This window comes from Myiozetetes cayanensis, unplaced genomic scaffold (assembly GCF_022539395.1).
Source record: "Myiozetetes cayanensis isolate MyiCay16 unplaced genomic scaffold, myiCay2020 scf4, whole genome shotgun sequence".
Taxonomy (NCBI): domain Eukaryota; kingdom Metazoa; phylum Chordata; class Aves; order Passeriformes; family Tyrannidae; genus Myiozetetes; species Myiozetetes cayanensis.
Window position 1 is genome coordinate 40,220,412 of NW_026087631.1, and position 25,257 is coordinate 40,245,668.

At 39.6% G+C, this 25,257-nt stretch overlaps 1 protein-coding gene across 6 annotated transcripts in view; it reads right to left on the minus strand.

Moving 5' to 3' along the window:
• The window catches only part of ADAMTSL1 (ADAMTS like 1), a 180,373-nt gene extending 159,780 nt beyond the window's left edge, over positions 1-20,593 (minus strand). For 5 of the 6 annotated variants that reach the window (XR_007630626.1, XM_050329953.1, XM_050329950.1 and 2 more), the window contains exons 1-2: positions 20,402-20,593; positions 3,791-3,918 (exon numbers count right to left, since the gene is read on the minus strand). Coding sequence is in view for 4 of the 6 variants with exons in the window: in XM_050329953.1 (XP_050185910.1) it covers positions 3,791-3,918; positions 20,402-20,458 (185 nt within the window). In the remaining 2 variants the exon portion in view is untranslated. Of the gene's footprint in view, positions 1-3,790; positions 3,919-20,401 lie in introns of those variants that run through there. The other variant, XM_050329954.1, reaches the window with a different exon arrangement.
• Positions 20,594-25,257: the final 4,664 nt, after the last annotated feature.

The window sequence follows — 25,257 nt, forward strand, 5'->3', positions numbered from 1 at the left end:
ACACTCTCAGGCAAACTGTTCTCTGCTTCATGATTTTTTCATAAACAGCAGCAACAACAACATGAAGGGTTTTAAAGCAGATTGAAAAACAGGGTAGTTATCTATTATCCACAAAAATAATTTGCAAAACTCTAGGACATCCTGTTCTTCTTCTACCTACAGCCTTATTTTACTAGAAAGTGATGGTGAATTTGGAAGATGATAGGAAAAAGAATAACTGTCTTCTTGCCAAGCTTAGAAACAGCAAAACCCTACTTCTATTACTGTAGTACTTGTCAATATGTAAAGTGATATTTCAGTAAACACACAATATTTTTAGCACCAGGATGGGTGAACTTAGCATAAGAGATTTTATAATTTCTTTTACAATTTGAAAATGTACCCTGATATAAGAAAATTAAATAAATGCACATGAATTTCAGATATCTAATTTAGCCATCTATTATTACTCTACTTGAGTTCATTTGAATCAACAGGCACACTTAATACCTAGATGGAAGGTGAGTTATTGTCAATCGCTATGCTGGATGACAAACTCCAGTGGTGCAACAGACAGGCTGCAACAAACAGTAGTTGGATTCTGAGCAAGAGGCAAAGTCCATATTGCAGTGCCTCTACCTGCTCTGCCTATGTATTTCTATAATCTCAGTAGCCAAAATATACAATAGCTTATAAAACTGGCCTCTCTGTAGAAGCTCAACAGTTGGCAGTTAGGCCCTCAAGAAAAATAGGAGTGGTTTGTGGTTCTCCTCTCTACAGGGTTTGACCAGAAGTCCTGTATGGCAGCTCATGATGGAGAGGAGACAGATGAGGAGTTTCTGTTTCTGAGCTTTGTATCCAAATAACAAAAAATAAAGATAGGAAAACCAAAAGGCAAAACACTGTAGAAGGATCAAATGGTAAAAATCATTATCTCTTCACACAATATGTAATTAGTCTGAGAGTTCACTTTTCAATGAGTTGAGGCAAAACCCAGTAACATTTAAGGGGTTCTGACCTTTTGTGTAAATAATATTATCAAAAGTGATAAAGAGTTTATGCAAATAAAGAGCATGACAAGTGTCATCCTTTGAGGTTTAACTACAAATTAACAATTTTTTATTTTCCTGGGGCTTATTCTGTCCCTAGAGTGACCCAGTGCTGCTTGCTGTCAGCATGGCATACCAGGACATACAACTGACTTGGGCTGGCATCTCCCATCTGCTTATGTGACTGGCACGTTTTCTATATCACTATGTCCTTAGTATAATCAGAACCAGTTGTCCTAATGAAATATACTGTTAAACAGCCCTACCCTGAAATTTTTGCCATCTAAAACACTAGAAAACAGAATTTCTCACTAACACTTTCCATTCTTTCATTACAGCTGTGAAGACCTAATACAAAACATGTTCCCAAAACAAACAACACAAGCACTAACATAACTTTGGCAAAGAAAAGCTGGAAAGAAAACTGGTTTCCTTTACTTAGCTATATATATACCAATATATTTACGAATGGGTATTTCTTCAAAGCAGATGCATTGGGCTGTCCCTATTCATGAGATGCTCTGAAAGTCACCTCATACAGAACTAAAAGACACAAGGTATTATGAACATTCCTTCCAGGATGAGAAATATTTAATCTTCATTTTTTCCAAAACATCTCCTGCCTGTTTTCATTTGCCAGAAGTATCTAGTATCTTCCCTCGTGCTGCAGTGAAATTATACAAAACAAATACATAAGATAAACTGTATGATGAAGAAATTGTCCCATAGAGGTGGACATTTTGTTCTAGCCTTGCCACGTTTGAAGCACTCGTGCACAGGCTTATTTGCAAACCTTGGATGAATTTCTTTCCCCTGCTCGCTCTCTGTCTTTATTTTAGCAACTTAAAATCCTTGCTTAGCAGAAAAGTTAATCATTTAAACCTTTTACTAATTAAAAATTGCACACAGACCAAGGAAAAGGAAAAACTATCACTCATTTCATACAGTGCTAATTACAGGTCAAATGTTATTATTTATGATTGATTTATTGCTACTGTCTACAAAAGCCAAATTAACCCCCCATACCTTATTAACCCCCTGCATTCTGTCCTGTAAACAGTGGGGTTTTTTCCATGTCTGAATGGGCCATAGTTAGCATTCGGTTTCTTAAGGCAAAAAGATTGCTTCTGTCCTAATGGGACAGTAGTAAAGTATTGTGCAAGAAACTATTCTATGTGATTTATGAGTTTATTCCCTTCCTCACTGGAGTAGCTTCAGTCCTGAACAGTACAAGATTTAGAGGCCGGGAGGAGTGGTTTATACTCACATACTATTGAGGACTATGACTGCTACTGCTGCTGCTTGGAATCCAAGGCTTGCCCTCTAGAAACTATGGAGACAGTTCTCAGTGAGGGAGCAGATATATAATCAGCAAGCCCTCGTATTGCTCAGATTACCCAGATCTCTTGATATGCCTGGGTTCACACATGAAAGCAACATCTTGAAGATCACTTATTTTTTTAAATATGGAAAAGTATAAACTGTGATTAGAATTAAGCTCTAGTCTCTGCAATTTCAGATTTTGAGGTGAATGTAGAATCACACTTTGGTATGAAACTAACAAGAAATAAGAATTTGCCCACACACTTCAACTTATTTTTATTTTTTTTTTAATCCATGGGAATGGAATAAGAAGGCACTGGTTTTCCAGTCATTTCAGTAGATGCCTTTGCCTGTCTTTTCTTCAAGCAGACTTTTGTACATGGTCAACTCAATAAATGCTTGTACTAGGAGACCAAACTGTTCACAGATAAAGTTAAAACACACAATATTCAATATTCTGATGTTACAGTTCAACGCTTTGCTCTGTTTCCTAACTTCACTAAACAACATCATTTATTAAAATATTAGACACAGGAAATGACTTGGACTGTATGGTCACCCTTTGATGCATTAACACCAATTCTGTAAGCACATGAATGAAAATACAAAAGAAAGAAATGGAAAATTGTATCACATTTTTAATACTACAACATATAAGGTATCACAGATGGCAAGAAGCCATAAATTTTCGGTCCTGAGTTTTCTGTCATACATATGTCATATCAGATATCTGTTAATATTTATCACATATACCATGTTTACTTCAGGTAAATATTTTCCTAAAGTAGATAGAAAAAATATTTGCTAGAAATATTTTGCAGGTAGAACTTACGTATACTGTAGAGTGGAAAAGACACCAAATGACTTGTTCATGTTCGGTTGCAAGCTAGTAACTGGGGAGGAATAAAATCCCAGATGCCTGACTGGGTACCCAGACTTCATCTTTGTATCAGGTCATTTTACTTCTGCTTGTTGGGAGGGCTTTGCTGGTATGGAAGACTTCCTACCTGAAATTGAATATGTAAGATATGCTCTGCACACTTAGCAGCTCACAAAGCCACATTTGACCAATGCAATGCTGTTATAGTCAGCGTGGCTGGGACGATGGGCTACTAAACCTAGTGAATTATCTGTTCCTGATACAAGTGCAGAAGTCTTACCACTTAAATGGTGAACATGCAAGGAGATTTCAATTTCAGCAGCTGGCAGCCACTGTCCAGGCCACTTTTTTATCTCTTGCTATATTTTAAAGGGTGTTGCCAAGGGTGTTATCAAGCATGCTGGCTGCTTGCCTGAATTGAAAGACACCAGAATTTTTTCACACCGAGCTGGAAATTTCAATGTAGTTCAAGAGCTCTACTGATTACTTCTTATGGTCTGATACATACAAGTAAGTTGAATTTTCCCATCAATAAAATAAAAATCATTCAGACACTTACTTGCTGCTCAGACAACGTCTCAGTGAATATGAAGCCCCTCCTCCACAAGTGCGTGAACATTCACTCCATGAACCCCAGGCATCCCACAGCGAGTCTCGATCTTCCTCTGAGCGAGCTGTTCTGGAGCTCTGAAGAGAGGGAGAAGGAAAAAAAAAAATCAGGAAAGAAAGGTTAAAAAAATACTGCTGCTAGTTTAATGTGGGTTTTTCCTAACTAGATATCATCCTAGTTATTGAAAGTGCTGAATAAATTGAATAAACCTGTTCTTCTCTTACATGCCTACTGATTGGTAGCCAGTTCTTTAGTCGTGATTGGTGTATGAATTCACTTTCATCCCTTGAATATCCTACTTTGTCTCAGAGTTTGAAGCTAGTGAAGACCATTCTAAAGGAGCACTTTGGACAACAGTGAGACAAAGGATTTTTTCTGATTAAAAGGGAGAGTTAGAGTATTATAGACATAATAAACTTTGCTCTGAAATTGTGCTGCTATTTTAGAAACTATGAAAGGGTATACTGAAAGGTGTCTTCAAAGACGGTCTTAAGAAAAAACTGAAACACAACAAAGTGAATCAACACGATACAAAGGTATTAAAGATAATGACTTTCACACACTCACCATAAGAAATTAGAACTATCATTACTTTGTCTCTGCCTGAAGATCTCCTATAAAACTTGCTGGACTAAGGTTTCTCTAGCTGTTTTATCCCTAGTATTTGAGAGTTTAAAAAAGAAAGTGCAAGTTACCTGAAGAGCCGGTTAAGCACTGTCAGGCACAGACCCAGGCAGTGCTATTGTTAATGCCAGTGGTTGCGCAGAAAGAACCTTATAAAGAAGCAGCACTGACGGACTCAGAAATACTCAGCTCTTTGAGGATTAAGTCATAAATGCACAGCAATACCGCCCCAAATAAAGCAGCTATATCTGTATTTAGCACTTCATTTTCATTCATGCAAATGCACTTCAGACACAGATTCATATGGACACAAATGATTTAACAGTTTAGATAGATATTGTTCCTCATGGTCAACATGGTTGTGCTGAAAAAACCTGAATAATCTCGCACAGATGCATGTGATATGTCTGTGTCTGATGGAGACCAGGCAGTATTCTCCTTCAAAGCTTGATTTGTGCTGTGTGACAGTACTAGTGAATAACTTTTTAAGTGTATTTGAAATAAATAAGTAGGCAAAACAACCATATGAGGGAGACTTAAGTGGCTCACCTTGAACAGAGAAACATCAGCATCACAGCCAGCTCATGTTACATCAATCAACTTCAGCTTTCATAGTACCATAGAACATGCTGAGTTGGAAAAGAACCATCAGGATCATTGAGTTCAACTCCTGGCCCTGTGCAGGACACTCCAAGAGTCACACCATGTGCCTGAAAGTATCATTCAAATGCTTTGTGAACTCAGACAGGGTTGGAACTGTGACCACTTCCCTGGAGAGGCCATTCCAGTGTTCAACTAATCCCTGCATGAAAAACATTTTCCTGATATTCAACCTAAACCTTCCCCAACTCAGCTTCATAATGTTTCCTTGAGTCCTGTCAATGATCACCACAGAGAGGAGATCAGTGCCTGCCCCTCTGCTTCCCCTCATGCAATAGCTGTAGACCACAATGAGGTCTCATCTACAGGTTGAGCAAACCAGGTGGCTTCAGCCGTACCTTATACGGTTTACCCTCAAGGCCCCTCACCATCTTTGTCGTCCTCCTTTGGACACTTCCTAATTTCTTAGTATCTTTCCTGTACTGTGGTGCCCAAAACTGCACACAATAGTCAAGGTGAGGCCACCCCAGTGCAGAGCAGAGTGGGACAATCCCTCACGTTGACCAGCTGGCGATGCTTTGCCTGATGCCCCCCAGGACACGGTTGGCCCTCCTGGCTGCCAGAAGGCATACTGAACTTGCCATGGACCAGAGCCTCTTGGTTGATGGCAACCTAATAGATTATTTGAGAGAGCTTAACAGTGAAATAATTTTACCTTCAGTGAAGCTATGTAGAAGTTTGGTAATGCAATATGGCAAAATATACCAGTCTTGAATATTGTTATTCGTATGCAAAAACAGAACATTAATTTAGTCTGTGAGAGATGATACCAGATTTGTCTAATGTGCGTAAAAAAATTATTTTATATTCTCATTTTATCTTACCTTTATTAAAATGCAAAAAGTTTTGATTTCAGCGCAATAATTGCAAGGGTAAACATAAAAACTAAAGTTACATAAGTCATCAGATTTCAACTATGGCCAGATGTGTACCAGTCTCTAGATCTCATTAACATTTACACATGAGATAGGAGAAGATACAGACATGTGTCTGTTTACAAGAAAACAAATACCTTCCAACTACAGATGGGTGCATGTCGTGATCATTCACCACTGGTTGAAAGCCCAAAGACATAATTAAAATGGGTTGCAAGGTAAAGTCATGTGAACAAATTACTCTTACCTCACCATAAATTATAGGCATCAGCATAGCTAGACATTCAGAAAGGGTTCAGATTTTCCCAACATAAATTGTAATTTCATCCAGAGGAGATCCATGAGCCTGTTACTTTCATTCCAAGATTTGCTATAAGACCTATATATACCCAGAAAACACGTGATCACAAACTGGAACAGGCTCGAAGTTTTCTTTCAGCAGGTGAAATAAACATAATTCATTTCAACTCCATTCACGTCTAATGTTAAAGAAAGTAAAGTGGTTTTGCATTCTGTGAATTACATGGGTAAGGTTGAGCTTGAAATTCTAGTAATACCTGAAAAGTAATTTTTAATCTGAAGACAGTTGTCCATTACAGGTCTATTCCAGCTTCAAAGGATATATAGAAATTACTAGCTAAGAATTTCCTGTTAAGTACAGACTTTTTCAAAAGTAGCTTATAAGGGTAGTTAGCAATTTCTACCCACTTTCAGCAAAATGAACTGCACTTAAAATTTAATATTAAAGTGACAGTCAAGAGTTCTGCAATGCAAGAACTGCTACAGTATTCCTTTGAAGTCCTAAAGTTCCTGTCATAACAAGTAAACAGAGGCAAAAAAAAAAAAAAAGGAGAAAAAAAGTAAAGGGGGGTACATGCCCCTAAAGCTGCAAGGAATAAAGCTGCCACCACTTAAAGCCTTTAAGTCTTACTTTAAGTAACACCCCCCCCTTAGAAAAAGTCCTTTACCTCTGGCAGAGGTACCCCAGACAGGTGCTTCTCAAAATGCCACTGTATGTTAAAGATGTAAAATGCAGTCACCAAGATTCATTATGCCCTGCTGCTGGTACCAGAAGACCTGCCTTATCCCTTCTGTCCATTCTAGGGAGGGTCTCAGCCTGAGCTTCCCATGAAACACCCACTCTTCTGTCCACACAAAACTCAGGATATCCTGACATCAAGAGCATCAAGTCAGAAATGTTACCTGCAATCAGTGACCTACATAAAACAAATAAATCTGCTAATACCAATCAAAACCAGCTCTTTCTTAGTACCTTATTATCTTAATACACACTTAATCTGATAGTGATCTTGCAGCTACCACCCAACCCCTCAGCTAAAGTGGGAACAGGCAGGAGAATTCCCAAAGAGTAGCTTAATGAGAAAGAGGATGAACAGTTTGTGCTATTGGACCAGAAAGCAAAAAAGGATCATGTACCAAAAATGAAATCACTGGAAACAAGGTACTCAGGTGAAGATGCTTAAGTAGTAAAAAAAAAAAAAAAGTCTTTAAACTACAAGTCAACTTCTTATAATACAAATGAAAGTAATCTGACATAATCAAGTAAGACTAAAAGAGTATCCAATTTGACTTTTTAAAAAAAATCTAGGTTTAGTGTTTTAACAGTAATTTCCAAATTTATTAAAGAGTTGTCAGGTATTCAGGTATTCATATTAAGAGGTCTTTCCTACCCTTTCCACTAACACACAGTACAGAGAAATAACTTAAACTATCTGGAATAGTATGTGAAAAACACAAGTGTCACACCTCCTTAAATCACTACAGCTACATGGACATCCAGGAGTCACAGCCCTGATAAGAACTACATCTCTTCTAAAACCATGTGTGTGAAAACGCGTTTGGGTGCACAGAGGCAGAAACATGAAGAGTAGCACAACTTCTGTTCATGTCCTAAGGTCTGTAATATAAGTTCAACTTCAAAAAAATAAATCTTAGTCACATACTGAAAATCATATACTGAAAATGAATGTAAAATTTTGTATGTAACAGTGTGATCCCTACAGAATTCAACTGTCAGTGTGACATAGGAAGGAGTGTGTATAAATGCAGATCATGTTGTTTAACTTTTCCTCTGCTTCTGAGGCATCCAGTCTTCCACCCCAGTAAAATGCTGCTGAGGCCGTATTTTTCAAGCACCCAGTGTGTTCCCTAGATTAAAGAGCAATACAAATAGTGAAAAATGCACTTAAATGCTTGTTGGACCTAAGGTACTGATAAATAATTTAAGACAGTAATTTCACAGATAATATGAACTGCTGAGTTTGGTTAAGAAATTTATATCATCTGGTTCTTATCATATCCCCACTGTTTCAGGGTATGATGAACTGTCAGTGATAATATGCAAGGTTCTTCTGAGGCCACTGCCTAAATTTGTCTTTCATTACTTTGAAAATCATGTTAGGTACAGAAAACTAGTACTTTTTCCTACACAGATCTTTCTGCCCTCCTTTTTCAGATAAGTCTAAGTGCATCCCTATGTGAATTCTTGCCAAGCCACACATTCGCCTTCTTTGAGTAATGCTTGATCATCCTTTGATGTTAGTTTGTCACTGAGATTAAATATATATTTCACACAGTACTAAAATGCTGTCTGTAGTGAACCAGGAAGAAACTGCTCTCATCACTTATCTAGGTGTGTAACAGCAGGAGACAAGGCCAGTGACCTCACCTCATTATTAAAAATAAATTTAAAAAAAAGTATTTCAAAGCTTCATACAATGTAAATACGTGGTTTGTAAGATTTCATTTGCACAATGTTATGTATCTTTTTTGCATTCTATCCAAGGTAACAGCCGGATTATAGCCCAGATGGGAAACTGCTTGGAAATCTCTGACTTTTGAAAGAAGGCAGGGCAGAATAAATTTGCAGCCACTTGAATTAATATTGGTAGTTACTGTGAAACAAAACGTTAACATGCAAGATATTTCTGACTAGGTGTTGAAACTTTTTAAGAGTGAATATCTTGGAAACATTGTAAGAAAAATATTCTGACACATCCAGTTTTCAGTACACCAAAAAAGTAAAAAAAGTTTAATGTATGTAGACAAAGAGTTGCACATCATTTTAAATGATAATAATGGCCAGTCTTCACAAGCGAAGATCCGGGGAAGGTCTTTACACCTTCCAGCCTGCGCATTGGATTTTTTAGGTGAGACACAGTGTGCGCGGAACTGAGCCCACCCTTTAATCCTAAGGTTCATCTGCCGGGGCCAAGCGAGCTTGGACGGTGGCAGTGAGGTCCTCAGGACGTAGGTGGGTTGCCTTTAAGGGCTAACGAGCCCCACCTGCCCGGGAGCGGCCCTGACCGGGAATCGAACCCGGGTCTCGGCGGTGATAGCGATTTTAAATGATACTGTGTAACCAAAACACATCTACTCTTCCAGAATAACTGTATGTTATGGCCAAAAGCCAGGGGAGGGAGCTATAGCGATCAATATTCATACCATTATGTCATTTGAGAGGGCTACTCTGCCCACTCAGAGTGGAGAGAGGGGTTTTGCTGCAAGCTGGAACTGCTCCAGGGTCTCAGTCACCGCTGGCAACCACTTCTTTGCCGCTGCAACAGCAGCAAAGCTGGGAGCTGTCACATCGCTGCCAGAAACCATTTCTAGTGCAGGGAACTGCAGCAAAAGCCAGGAGCCGCTGACTTGCCATGCTGGGCTGGGATCAAAGCAGGCCAGGGGTCACCCCCAACCCAGCTGCTGCAGTTCACTGACATTTGGATCCTCTGGTGCCGCTGACAGGGTGAGAGCTCCTGCATCCATGCTGCCACCACTGAGTTGGCATCTCAGCAGAGAGGCCCCTGGTTTGACTGAACTAGCTCTCCAGGTATCGTTTCCATTGTGTTCTACCTGGTCCAGTGTGGGAGCCCCTGCTATTTTCTTTCTTGTTTTGCCCTGGGAGTTGGAGGGAGGAAGAAACTAGAAGCATTTCTCTCTCTCTGTTGTTGATTTGAACCCTTCTGCTGGTATTACTGTTTTTGCTACTATTTTCCTTATAGGAAACTTATTTTTTTCACCTATAACCCCCTCACATATTTTGTCTCTCTGTATTGGGGAAGGGGAGTAAATCAAAGAGGAGTGAGTTCATTTTATTGGGGTTCGTGCCCCAATTTTTCTCTTTAAACCAAGACATGGTACCATACTGAAGAATGGACTTATTAAAGTGAGACTTAAACTTGTGAGAGCATAATTCCCTGGAAGCACTACGATTCCCCACAACAATAGCTGTCCTTCAGTTCCAAGCAGGTATCTCTTCACTTCAAGCACCTCATGAAAGCAGAGGTCTCCAAGCTAGACTTACCAACACTTTCAAGGACTTCATGGGAATGAATGCCAACGCATTTTCTTTTCCCAAGGGTCAGCTTCAGGGTCAGGATAGATGAATACTGTTTAGCTGGAATGGGAAATAGCTTGTCTTTCCCTTGTCCTGTCTGTATCCCATGTACATGTAAGAAAAGGACTTCTGCCACCAGACCTGCCACCCAGCCAGCCCCCAGAAGGACCACACAAAACAGAAAAACCTGCCTACCTGACACACTTACCAAATTAATGGAAGTTCTGTTCTCACAGAAGTTAAAAGATGAAGAGAGGCACCCTTGTGTAGAGCTGTTTACCACACCTGACATGCTGAGTGCAACTGCTGCCTTGATTAACTGCAGGCTGTTCCACATGACCAGATCAAAAGGATGCCTACAGAACTGTTCAAAATACTGCTAAAACACTGTTTTCTCAGGCAAACAATGTGAAAGGAAAAGAGCTGCAATGAGCATCAGACATCTTGAGGTGAACCCTTGTACACTGTCTCCCATCGTCCCTGGAGGGTGACAGCTCCCTCCTATTGGGTATACAACTGTAAGCTGAACAGTGCCAGACCACCTGCCCCAGGTTTCCACAGTCTTGGAATTAACTTGGGAATTTCTGCCTCCTTTTCACTTGCAAGAAAAAGCAACAGGCCTCCGAGGTGATTGAGAGAGTATTTCCCATGGAAAACCCCTGGTACAGGAACCCTTGATCTGAGTGTCTCCACACATCAAGGAAGGCACTGGTATAGGAGCACACACACACATGTGAGTGTGTACATTCTGTACTCTGGGTAATTACTTTATGCTCAGACTTTGCTAGTGCAGATAAAGGTGCCAGGATTTATTTTCTCAGTCTCTGAAAAAGGAATAAACAAAAAAGTCCAAAACTCCTTCTGGGTACTTTTTAATTTACTCTTTTTTCTTGCCCTAAATCATCCATCACTTAAAAGAAACAGGGGAAAACACCTTGATGGGGATAGAAGAGGAAATCTCACCAAGATCCTCTTGCAGTTTTCCAATGCTTATTCTGGTCCTGTGAACACAAACAAGGGAAAGAGCAATACGTAGATGATTTTTCTTTACCCTGAAGGAAAACACCTGATATGCATATAGCTAGCTCATTTCCCAGGGACACAAGTAAAATTTCCTGTTAATTCTTTTCAGTGCCTTTTGTCTTCTCGTACTCTTCACAGCTCAGTCTTGCAAGACAGGCTCTTGCAAGACAGGTTCCTCTACTAAGGGGAAAGAAAACAGGAAAATGGTAGCACCTTTTTCCTTTTGCACAGGAAAGCAAAGGTTCACTGATGGGGATATAACCTCTCCTCTCCTACCCTCTCCTCCTAACCATAACCATGAACTGATATGGCTAATGCACAAGTAATAGGACAAAGTGTCACACTGAACTCTGTCATCCTGAAAACACAATGTCTGTAGTCTGTGTTGTACACGGCTGCACCCTCTGACATTAACATCTCCACTGGTCAAGTGGTCTCTGAAGGATAAGAACACTACCAGTGCTGTCCTCATGGTCCCAAAGGATTCCTATTGCCCTGAAGCAAACCATATAGCTGTGCTGTATATCTGCAGCCTCTTAAAACTTATAATAGGGAGTACACAGTTTCTTGTCTGTAACAACACAGGGAAGAATCAATTAACAGCCGCCTCAGGACATTAGGACCTAAACAGCCATTCCTAAACCTGGACTGGAAGTTGTATCCCAGGAGAAATGTGCCAAACGTGAGCTCATTTTTTCTTCTAGAAGGGCAGCAGCCAGCTGGAGGGGCGGGAAAGGGGGTTGCTGGCAGAGGATGGAGCTGACACCATATCACTTCAACGTCGTGCATGCTGAGTTCCCTATAACATTTTATAACAGTGCCTCATAAAGCTCAGATCAGTCCTATCTCTCACTCCAGTTACCCATATGAAAATACACACCAGGAGAGCCATGTGAATACAAGAGCTTTCTTTTTTTGCTTTCAGAGACTCAAGTTACAAGACCCTGTTGTATTTAAATCCTGCTGTGTTGGTGTAAACACCAGGCATGGGTGATCCAATACAGAGCAGGTCCAAGCTGGCTCAGCCTCAGACTTGTCGCGTAATTGACTCAGAAAGGTTTTCAAGGCTAGGACTGGTTCAGATGCACGATGGGTGAAATCACTTTTTCGAATTCAGAACCCACCCAACAGCATGGGCTCAAAAGTGCATCTTGCACTTCGGGTTTGTGTTCCACGTAGCAAAAACTGCACGTGGGGAAAATCCTACAAGGTTCACAGAAAAGAGACGAGAGAAAATTAAAATTTTTATCTCTGATGAGGCCTACTGCATGCCAAGTGATTTCTCAGTGGTAAGAAATGAAAGGTGTGTGCTGGCTGGGTAGTGTGCTTTAAGGGAAAAATGGCTAACACATGTCTGACACTGCAAGCTTCACGGCCTCGCCCAAAGAGGCAGGGTACTATATCAAAGAAATTTATATTAATCATTTTCCTTTGCTTTAGTAAATTGACCTTAAGCTTCAGATATTTAGCCAGCCTAACCCTCTATACAGGGCACAATGTTAAACAGTGAGTCCCCTAATGTACACCAAACCCCATGTGATCTGGCTTTAGAAACTCTGATTCTGAAAACCTGAACTAGAAGACATTGTTGCATCAGCACAGATTTTAATGGGTTCCTCAGCCCTAGAATGGTTCAGACTCACCTGGAGCAGATCAGAGCATTAAGGCAAGGTGCCATAGGTTGCAACAGGAAGAAGATACTCTGGTCAGGAGGCATTTCAGACAAGGGAGAAGAACTTTCCAGAGAGTTGTGTAATTTCAGGTAACATCCACAATTATGAGGTTTATTCAAAACAAATGAAACCTCCTATTCTTCTGATGGTCTGCCATCTCCCTCAGTTACCTCATGGAGATGTGTGTTTATTTTATCAACAAGGGGCCATATAAAGGGTTGAAACATTAAGCCTTGCTGGAGGCAGGAAAACTGAGATGGAAATATTTATGTAAAAAATAGGGGGTAAAGAGAGAATGAGGGAAAAGAGAAAGAAAGGCGGGGGGGGGAGGAAGGGAGGAAAAGGAGGAGGGAGGGAGGAAGGAAATAATTAAAAAAGCTCAAGATTCCATATCGTAACCAAAAATAAAGAGATAACAGAAGAGAAAAAAAGCTCATTAGACCCTAGGAAGTAGCTATAAACCTCACAGTTTATTGAATGTATTTATTTATCCCTTTATCACCAAATAATTGATCTCAAATTAATAAATACATTTCTTTAAAGCAGTATACGCTCAGTTGTTGAGAGTTTACAGTCCCAAGGTGGAGGAGTGTTTTAAAAGTACCATATTTTTTTCCTCCATTAATTTACATTAAACTGCACTGTTTAGGAAGGACTTAAAGACTGTCAGGACAAAAACTGCTGCTACTTTCATGCTGCTCTCTAATATTACATGTGATGAAAATACTTATGTTTCCATTGCTCTCACCAAATAAAAGAAACTACACATCCACACTTTGAACCATTATGCTACACAGAAAGGATATGCATTCCTCTCTAAGTCAGTCTTCAGCTCTGGTAAGGGGATAACGCACTCCCTCTTGACAGATGCTCACCAGCACTGATGGGTGGGTGAGCCATCAGAGAATGAGAAGACTGCTAAAGTTTGGATTGGGAGAATCTTACAATTAAAATTAAGGCAGCTAAAGTTTTTAGTTTCAGAAATTTCTATTGAAGTGCTTGCCTCTCCCTTTCAGCTAATTCAGATCTTCTGTCTTTTAAACATGGCTGGACCTTTAAGGAACATATCAGCCATACCACAGTAACGTGAAAATCCTTTCTCCTGCTTTAAAAGTCACAGGAACTATGAAAATGTCATATCCAAAAAACATTTACAATACGAAGAGGCAGCCCTGGGCTTGTTAAGGGCAGTTATGTTTGCACTAAACAACAGAAAAAAATACATGATTTCAATAAACCAGTAAGCAAATAGATAAACAAATAAATCACCAATCTGATGCTAGCACCAAAACAGTAAATCTTACTGCTTCCTTTATTTGCTTTCATATCTGGGTCTGTTGATACAGTGCAGAACCTGAACAATACACTAGCAAACTTCAAACAGGGACTGAGATTATATCCAACAACGCTGGAAGGGGAAATTTGACACCCACACATTATATTCATATGGAAACAAAATGAGTTATACTTATGTTATGGGACAGTTTGAATTTATTATAAGTTGCACATAATTTCCTGTCTCATTTCTTGAGCACTCTTGGAATTTATTTCAGGATGTCTTACGTTTTCACACTCCCCTTTTCTCTACCCTGATACCCCTCTGATGAGCTTGCTCTATGGGAAGTCCTTGAAAGGCAGAAATCTAAAGGGTTGAAGCTTTGGAAGACATTCCATAAAGGCAGTGAAGACTGAAGTGAAAACCATGTGAAAATAAATGCACAGTAGAACCAATGAATAAGAAGAAAGACTGCCCCCGATGGCAGTGACCAAATAATTCACAGGCTTAGAAAAACTGTTAAGATTTCTACATATACTTGCTTTGGGAGAAAATTAAATCTAACAAATACACTGCTTTCCTCCCCCCTCCAATTTCACTGCAACTTTGGCTAGTTTTGTAAGAAATATGGATTCTTGCAGCAAAAAGAAGTCAAGATGGTCAAACGTCAAATGAAATTCTAAACAGGGTATTTGAAGGAAGAAAAAGAAAAAAAAAGGAAATTCATTTGGAGTTAGTAATATCTGATATGGTAACATCTCACTGTCAGTCAAGCAGAGAGAAAACCCCAGCCTACAGTAACCTGCAATGTGCACACTAAGTTTCAGACTGTAATAAACCCCAAATACCCAGCAAAGGTGTTCTGTTGAAATTAAGATAAATTGGCCCCTCAGAGGTTTCACAAGACAATATTCATAACCAATGTTTTCGGAGGTTTTAGTTGCTCCTGTGCATAACATCTAAATACTACAAGTAAAAGCTCAAAATAAAATCAGTTATTAAATGAAAATACTTCAGTACAAATTCTAAACAGATGGAACTCAGCACAGTTGCATTCCAGAGGCAAATCAATTTATGTAGATGAGAACCTTGCTCTTCAATCTCAGCTAATATTGTGCTTATGAACAATTACATTTTTATTATGAGTTAGTCTGAGAACGGTGTATGCCATCTCCAAAAAGGACAAAATCTTTAAAATGCTCACGACACTATCCAACTGTGAGAGGACCTTCGAAAGAGAAAGATAAGATACTGCATAAAATCTTGAAAGATGAATGAAACCTTTAAAACCATAATACCAACCTTTAAATCTTCCTAATATCTATAATCCTCAGTAGAGGACCCTCTTCTTTGTCCCTTTTGCCAAAGGAAAAATTTGAGCTAATTAGCTCTAAACAGGTCTGCACGTGTACAGTGAGTCTTAGTCTGCATGATAGGAAAACTCAGACTGATGATGAAATGTTTTACATTCCCTGAGATAGAAGGATATCTAAATGATCAGACTGTATTAAGCTTTAAGTATTATTGGTCTGTGTTCAACACTGGACAGGGTCAAGGACCTAGAGAAGATTTTCCCACTCTATGTATAGCTATTACTTACTCGCCCCATTTTGCCTGAACATATATGTAAGAGTCAGAAAATGTTATAAGACCTTGCATATGCAAAGCTGGACAGCCACCTGTTAAGACAAGCCTACTGTTCATAAGCTGACATGAGAAGATGGAGAACCCAACAGCAGGCTAACTCACGAGTTAGAATTAGTCATGTCTCATACCACAGTACCATATTCTGGTGACATTAAACATTTCCTGACAATCTTTGATTAGTTGTTGTCTGTTAGATGAGAAGTCCTTGGTTTGGGCTGGGACGATCTTACTATTCTTTCCTCCTCATACAAGAGAACACAAACTGCAATTTCCCATTTTCCTCCCATATAATTGTTTCCCATACAGTTCTGAGTCTTACTACAAGATGAAGAAAATAGCTAAAAAAGCAATAAAAACAATGCTTCTGCCTGCAGATTTGACAATACAACTTTGTAACAGAAACCATGAGGTTATATTTGGATGGCCAACAACACAGTTATATGGGATTCAGTTTTTATTTGCTTCAGTGAAAATTCAGTCATGCAGAGATTGCCAGTCCTCTCCTTAAGAATTATTTTTCTGGTCATGTGGCCCACTCAGGCTTGACACTAACTTGTGAACCTTCTGAGCATTGAAGTTTGTCCAGCTGACAGATCCTTGAATAGAGATGACCATATCCCAATCCTCAGTCTCTCCACAGTGTTCAATTTCATACCTTTTTTAATTACTCTTTCGCAGGCCTATGAATCTATGAAAGTCATTAAAAGAACATGTTAAACTTACTCACACTGGTGAAGCAGACCAGTAGCTCAACAGCCTACATTAAGTATTGACTTAAAAACTATTCACTAAAACCCAAAACCATTCACTGAAATCTAAAAAAAAAATTCCAATGCACAACCTTAGTTCAGCTCACACAAGTCTCTGCACTTGACAGAAAAAGAGTAAACAAATTATATACTTTAAAAAAAAAAAAAATCTGAAGGAAGAGGTCAATAAAATAGGTCCAAACACAGAAATCTAAAGTAATACAGTAAGAAATTCTGATCATACATACTTACTAGCATCTAGTCCTTCACATAAGAAATTGTTTTGGTTTATAGACGTGAGATATTTGGAATACAGCAGCACTGGTCACAAACCACAATGGTGAGAAATTATGCACTCTGTAGCATGAATAAATCTCAGCTTTGTATTTCAGTGCATCCTTACCCACCTGATGTGTTAAATGCCAGTCTGTACACATACATAATTATGCATGAACATATATGTGTGTACTTTAGACCTTATACTGGAAAGAAACCTCTCAATACAGCTACAGTTGTAGAAATGAGGAGCAGACTACAACAGTAGGTAGACCTATCTACAAATGAAAGGAAAAACTGTCAAGCTTTGTACAGTAAGATGTAAATAAGAAATATTATATTCCTTTCACTGGCTAATTGTGCTTGTAGTCATTCAAGACAGATCCAGATTGATAACCAGGAAGTGTAATGTCAAAGAGCCTGGAAGAAATGGACTATTGTGCTTGACTATTTTTCACATATAAATTAGCATAGCAAAAGAAAGAAATCCTGCAGAAAAACATAAGCACTTTATTACAGTTACTACTTTTACTTCTGTAAGTATCATAACAGCAACAAAGAGGGCTAAAAAAAATGCTGCTGAAAAGATGCAAATAACAAATGCAAATACCAAATGCAACTGTGATTAAATGCCCTTCTGACATCACATGATGTAACTTCAAGTTTGGTTGAACACATGGCTGGTTATGGTTTTAGTCACATTTCCTTTGAGTTGGACAACTGTGATTTCCTTGTGTTAAGCTTTTATTTATAAACTAATAGAGAGGAAAATCTTTGGAACAGAATGCCTGCTTTCTTTTGTTGCTCTTGAAACTGGTATGCTAATATTTCCTTAGCATGCAAAAGTTCACAGAACAATAAGCAAAATTCTCCACATACATGGTCTTCCTCTGGAAAGAGAGAAACTTCACGAGAAACTTGAAAGCTACTTTTAGTCTGATACTACTTTTTCAAGATAGGCATCATAGTGTTATGGTTCAAATTCTCAAAATGCCGTGGAAGTACCTAATCCACATTTATGCCAGGGAAACTGGATCTCTGAGTATGGCACAAGTTCTAGTGCAGTTAATAAAATAAACTATTGACCACCACTGACCTTACTCAAGTACCACTCTACTGAAAATGAATAAAATTTCTTCTGAAAAAGGTTAAGAACCCAGATGGAGTAGTGAGCTACACTCCCTACTATACCACTCCAGGCACCTGCTAATGAGAGAAACAGGAGAGGTTATTGATGTCGCTGTCCATGGATTTGTCACAGCTTGAGGGCTGCTAAGATTACCTTAGCATCACATGTGCATAGGCTGTGCATGTCCCCGGGCTGTGCAACCTCCTTTCTCAGACAAGGATGCTGAACAAAGACTTTAGGTGCTACTTTGCTCTACAGTGTCTTAATGAAAATTTAGGAACATGTGATAAATTATTACAAGACCAATCCTGTAAGTATTTATTTGCACAGCCTTATAACAATTGTGAACCTCTGCTGATGTAACTAGAGTGCTAGAAGCTGCTGGTGTTGGTTATTGTGAGCAAGATGGGGCTTTTATTGAGATTCAAGGTGATACACATTAATCCAAATGCTGAGTGTCATACATTTTAAACTTGCTCCATCTACTTAACTAAAACTAGTAACTAGGATGCTAATATCCAGGTCACAGGCCTGATTCAATGCTTTTTTTTTTTCTCAAAAACATCTGTGAGCTTTCTACCATGCCTTCTGTGAACTCATGCTGCAATAAACTACAGTAGGAACACGTACACCAAGGTAGCCAACAATTTATCTTTATCTCTAGCCAAGCTGTAAGTCAAATACTTGCATGTTTACCTAATCTCCTGCTGAAAGCAAGGGAGAGATTTTCCTGACTATGGAAGAGAAAAAGAATGGTCTGATTTAAAAAAGAAAGTTAAGCTTGCTTCACATCACTATTCTTAAGGCACAAAGAGATTTGGTGGGAGGTGGTGGCAAATCTCTTGAGGCAGGGTAAGTCATACAAATACAAACTAGTATAGCGTGGAATATAATGCATAATAGTTGGCAGCAGAATATACTATTTATTTTCATGAATCAGGGACTGAGAACTTAATTCACAAGCAGCAGAGTGATGTACAAATATTATGAGTATGAACTTAACATGTGGCCAAATCCTACAGTCTTTACACAGTCTTGTTCAGTCGTATCTCGTGTTGATCTTCCCTAAATCAGTCCTGTAAGATTGGCTCATAATATATTACAGTCATCAAGTTATAAATGTCCCATTTTCATAAACAAAAGAAAATCTACGCTGACTTAATGCGGTTTTGTGTGAATTTTAAATGGAAAATAGACCTTTAAACAAAATAAGACTTTTAGATCAGTCCAGACAGCATTATTATTTCTAGTAATCAATTAATATTTAGTGATTCTATAACAAAAGCTTCTTTTTTTTTTCAATAATACAGTAATATTTAGTAAGCATTTTGAATAGGATGATACTACTATTTAGGTTCCCATGTGGCTACTAAAACTCATGTTAAGATTAGTTTACAATGATTACCATGAACTGTTTTATACAGATCCATAAGATGCAAGCTGCTATAAAGTTCATACATTTCTTTTAACAGTTCTTTGCCACTTGAACAACTACATTCAGGCAAATTTTCAGAAAAAGATAACATATGTATGCCAAGATGACTATGGTATCAAGACTGTGTGCCTATTAATATCCTTACTGCAGATTTCCTGATTGCAAACATACCACTCATAAAAATGAGTCAAAATGGAACACATACTGTCAATCAAACAGCATAGCACCCCATCAGGATAATTGGGATAAGAATACGAGAAAATAATAGAGTAATGATCAAGTTTACTGGCCCGAAGTATACCAGGTATCACATAACATATCTTTCAAAACTTGGTATAAACTTGACTGTGTAATGACTTACAGCACGAATTTACATCTGTAATTACTTACAGCTCATTTAAACTGGCTTCAGGAAAAGGCTCAGTACATGCTGTACCTGTTTTTTCTGCATGTGCAAACTGAAGAATACTATCCCCCCCCACCTTTTTTTTTGAAAGAAAATTCCAGGAACATTACAGCGTGATACAGTTTTATTCAAAGAGGGGAGAAACAGCTCCTCTCTAAATCCCAAGCAGTTAAATCACCATTCACAGGTCATTGCTCTCCAAGTTTAGAAACGTGATGCCAACATCAACTTCTCAGTTCAATCTGCAGCAACCCACAATACCGAGGCTCCAAGCCTGCAGTATTTTAGAGAGAGTAAGATTTACACGACTAGTTTAAAACAAAATCTAAGAGATTAAAAACATATTAAAAACATATCCACCCGCATATATACACAAAGATACAATATCAGCTATGGCAATACATATTTGCAGGAAAGAAAAAGGATTTACCAGGATAAGGGAGGCTAGAAGCAGGGTGCCAGCGGCTGTCCAGCGGCAGTACTCCATTGTCGGGCCCGTGCCGGACCTGGGGTGGGACAGGCGAAGCTGCAGAGCGCTCGGCTGCCTGCTGTCACCCCCAGCGCTGCTGCAAACCTTCCTTCAGCCCTGCTGCAAACCTTCAGCCCTGCTTCTCCGCCTCCATCAGCCCCGCGCGCGTTTCCCGGCCCGGGCGTGCGTGGGTGGGATGGGGTGAGCTGCTGGGAAGCGCCTTCTGAGCCGGCGATCGGCCAATCCCCCTCCTGCTATTCCGACACGCAGCACAACAAAGCCAAGGGGTCTGGGGAAAGCGTAACAGCTGAAGACAGAGGAGAAGGAAAAAGAGAGTGGGAGAGGAGGAGTAGGAGGAGGAGACAGGCAGCATGGCACAGCTGAAAGGAGTGCTCTCCCTGCAGCTCCTGGAGTTCCGCTTCACCACTTGCCGTGAGCTGTTCACGCTTATCGGTAGGTCAGTAGCTCTCCTCCTGAGCATGCATTGTTGCAGACAGGAGGGAAACATAATCTGTTTTGATACATAATGTGTGCCAGAAAAGGCATCAATCGGAAAATGCTGAAATCTTCCAGGGAGAATGCACATTTTACTAAAGCCTTGTATTTACAGAAAAGTGCTCTCTTTTACAACATAATACACCAAGAATAAAGAGGTCTGACTCTGCCCTAAAACTGTAAAGCAGGAATATTTTATTTACAGAAAAGTGCTCTCTTTTACAACATAATACACCAAGAATAAAGAGGTCTGACTCTGCCCTAAAACTGTAAAGCAGGAATATTTTTAACAGGACTGAGTGACAGTCTTTACATCACTATCTTTTTGGGGAAATTTTAAAACCTAACCTATTCTGCATTAGAAGGAAAGTGGGCTCACTGGAGGAAGAATTTTGCACAGAAAGGCAAAGATTCACACACTTCATGAAAGATGGGAACTCTGCTTTTGAAGTATTAAGATAGAAGTGGCAAATAACCCTAACCCTGTTCAGAATTAATTTAGTGTGCAGGCTGTGCCCCTATCCAACTGTCTTTTTTTTTTTTTCCCCTTGTCTGTTTCGTTTATTTTCTGAAGCACATATTACAAACTGGATCAAGAACTTTCTAAATGGAGTAGGCATTCTCACATGTGAGCCTGACCTGGATGCTGAGTCTGAAAAGTGACTGAAGTCAGAAGCTAGCAGAGGAAAGGTGAACTCTGCCAAAGGCCAGGACTGTGGACAGAAAAGGGAGTAAGAGTAGACCACAGACCATTTAAGAGAACTACACATAAGTAGAAAGTAAAACCATCCTGGAGCAAAAGTTGGATGAACAGATGGAGAGTGATACAGAGTTTGTGAAAGGGAAGGAACTGAGGTGGGAAATAAAGAAAGAGTAACAGATGTTGAGAAGTCAAATAGGAGGATAGAAGAAGTCTGGCCTGGCATAATAGAAACTGGAACATAAATGCTGAAGACATCTGAAGGCCAAAATAGAAAAGAGATAAACTAGATGGAGATGGGCTTTAGGAAATGAGGCTGAAGCATGATATTTCAAACAAGAAATGAAAGAACAATGGGAGAAACAGATTTCACCTTGCCCTGACCAGCAGTAGTTTGGTCGGGTACCTTTGGACTTGTCAGGTAAGGAAACAGCCAGAAAGACTGAAAAGGCTCAGTAAGAAGGGGTTATGATGGAAAATGCACTAGCTGGACTGAACATAGCAGGGATGAGAAAGGGTCTAAAATGGGTTCTCAGAGTCCTCTCCCAACAGGGAGTCTGCTCATATTACCCTTGAAAACTCAGGAAACTAAACATATAAATCTGCTGGAAGTCTAGTGTACCTTTTATAAATAACACCATTATTCCACCCCCACCCCCAACACAAAGCCCCCAGGTCCTTTGCTTCACCAGCAGTGTCAACACACAACTGAGAACTGCACAAAAGGATTTTTTCCATACATTTCCTCACCACTGTTATATGTTTTTCACCTCACTCCATTCCTTTTCTACAAGAAGACTAACATCATCGGAGAAGTATTTACAAGTAGTTCCTGGAATTCTTGTACGTGAAATTCTCAATGCACACTTTTTAAGGTAAACAGCAAGGTTTTTAATATTGAATAGATGAATCGTGACTGCTTTTTTTATAATAATCAAACTGCTGCAATTATGTTTACGTGACTTACAATGATGGACAGAACAAGGACACTTTCATAACCATGTGCGTGGGGGTTTTTGTTATGGTTTGTGTTTTTTTTTCTTTCTCTTAGTCCAATTTTAAACTGGAGATGTTGCACTAACACTACAAATGCCCATTTCTGGATGCCCCATTTTGGGCACTTCTTGTTCGACTTTGGAAAATACAGATTTTTTTAAAAAGAAGTTTTGGATACTCTTGTTATCAGTACAGAAGTCTCAACAGAGACTTCTGTATCATCAAAGCTGGAATAAATGAATTATATTTGGACTCCATATATTCTGCCAGTGTTCTCATCATGGACGTCCACTGCAGCTGATTGGAATGCTGCATGGAGAATGATGGCAAGAGAAAAAAGTTTATCAAAGAACAGAATCATAGAATTATTTAGATTGGATAAGACCTTTCAGATCACCAAGTTCAACCACTACTTTTAACATTGCCAAACCACCGCTAAACCATGTCCCTAACTGTGAGAGACCGGTTTGTATCTCCCTGGGTTATTTATTAATTGGGTGGAATCAGCCAGCTTCTGTGTGTCGGGGGAGGGGGCCAGGCCTCCAGAGTCGGAAGGTACATGTTGTGCAGCCAGCAGGGCAGCTCAGGAGGCACATGGCACAGGGCTGTGTGCCTCACACAAGCCTGCCTGGCAGCCCGCCCACACCGCACCCCCTGGAGCCTCTGGCTGGCCGAGTCACCCCTCACTCTGGCCAGGAGGGCACTGAGTGGTCCATGAACTGGTCTCCCTGCCTGGGAGGGGTGGCCACAGCGTCCTGGGCACATAAATAGAGGCACACAGGGCCTCCATTGTTGCCTGCCATCTCTCCTGGGACCTTCTAACGTGTGACCTCTTGGTGGTACCTATACAAGTCTCTTTTTCTAACCTCTTTCTTTACTACTTCTTTCTTCTCCTAATCTCTTTCCTTTCTTTACTCTTTCCGTAATCTCTTGTGGGTAACTTAAAACCAATGGCTTGTATTTCACTAAGTTGTGAGTTGCTGTTTGCTGGGTGCTTCGTGCAAACTTTTATTTGGCTGTATGTTACTCCTGTGAACCTTTTGCCAAAACACCTATTTTCTCACTAAATTTAAAGAAGTCTCTTGGGAAACACATGTAGCATTTTCTCTTTATGTGAATTTAAAGTATTAAAGAACCAAAGGCTCTGCAAGAATTTTGAGTGGGAACTCCTGGGAGTCTTAAATGTAAGTAAACTGTCAGGGCAGAGTAGGGCTTGACCTGGGGCTTTACACCCATCTACAAATCTTTTAAATACATTCAGGGATGGTGACTCAACCAGTCCACTGGCCTGTTCACTTCAGGCCTGTTCCAATGCCTGACAGCCATCTCAGTGAAGAAATGTTTCCTAATATCCAATCTAAACATCCCCTGATTCAACTTGAGGTTGTTTCTTGTTCTTCTACCCCTTGTTACTTGGGAGTAGAAACCAACCACCCATTCACAGTTGTAGAGAGTGCTAAATCATCTCCCCTTAGTCTCCTATCCTCCAGGTTAAACAATCCCAGATCCCACTGCTGCTCCTCACAACACTTGTGCTCCTGACCCTTCACCAGCTTCATTGTTCTTTTTTGGACGCACTCAAGAATGTCAATTCCTTTCTTGTGATGAGTTGAGTATCTTGTTATGAAATTATGTGGCCTGCAATGTTCAGACATGCTGAAAAGGTGACTTAGTTCTAAAGAGCTTTGTTTATTCAAGATACGTGTTTAATCAGTAGCAGAGTAGCATGCTATTTATAATAGCACTGTAAGACATAAGAAATTCACCAAGACTGATATTTTGTTGCACATTTAAAATTCAGAACAGATTCTAAAATGCAGCTGCAATTTTGTTTTCACAACGAACTCATGCAAACCCTGTAATTTTTTATGAAACCACATAAATATCATTCTTCTAACAGTTTGGCTTTCAGTTTCCTGCATGTACTTAAATGTAGAAATCAAAGTGAAATTCAGGGAATGGAAACTTCTATGAATCAAGTCCAAGGGAAAGGTCTACTCAAATTCTTGCATACAGCTTTAATGAGGAGTCGTGCCCAATTTCTGCCAATTTCTACTAAGCAGTGTTGCACCTACCTAAAGGCTCATTTGAATTATTCCTAATTGAAAAAAAACCAACCAAACAAACACCAAAAAGAAACCCAAAAGCCAATTAAAAAACCCTTTGAAATAGAAATGTAGATTTACTGAAAAATTACTTCAAATGCCTGGAAGTTTTCTGGAGCTGGCCATATCATATACTGTCATTCAGGTCCAGGGTTTTGTTATACTGCCTATATGCATTTCATATGGAGTTCATTTATTTGTCTTGCTGAAAGTTCATTCTATATATGGAACAGTAGTTTGGAGGCATGGGATGTGGTATTTCTTCTTTGGATGCATATATACTAAAAAATAAAGCCTATAGTCAAAAGCAAAATAAGCCCTAAAAACAAGGTAGCATTGCCTGAATAGTGCAAAACCTTAGGCCCTGTACATGCCCACATTTTCTCTGTCATGCACCCCAAATGAATACAAGAATTCAGAGCAATAAAAGACTTACCTGAAGCAGAAGATCAAACTTCAAGGGACGTGTTAGCCAAAGCTGGATGGTGCCTACCATGCCCAGTATGTTGTTTCACCAGTAA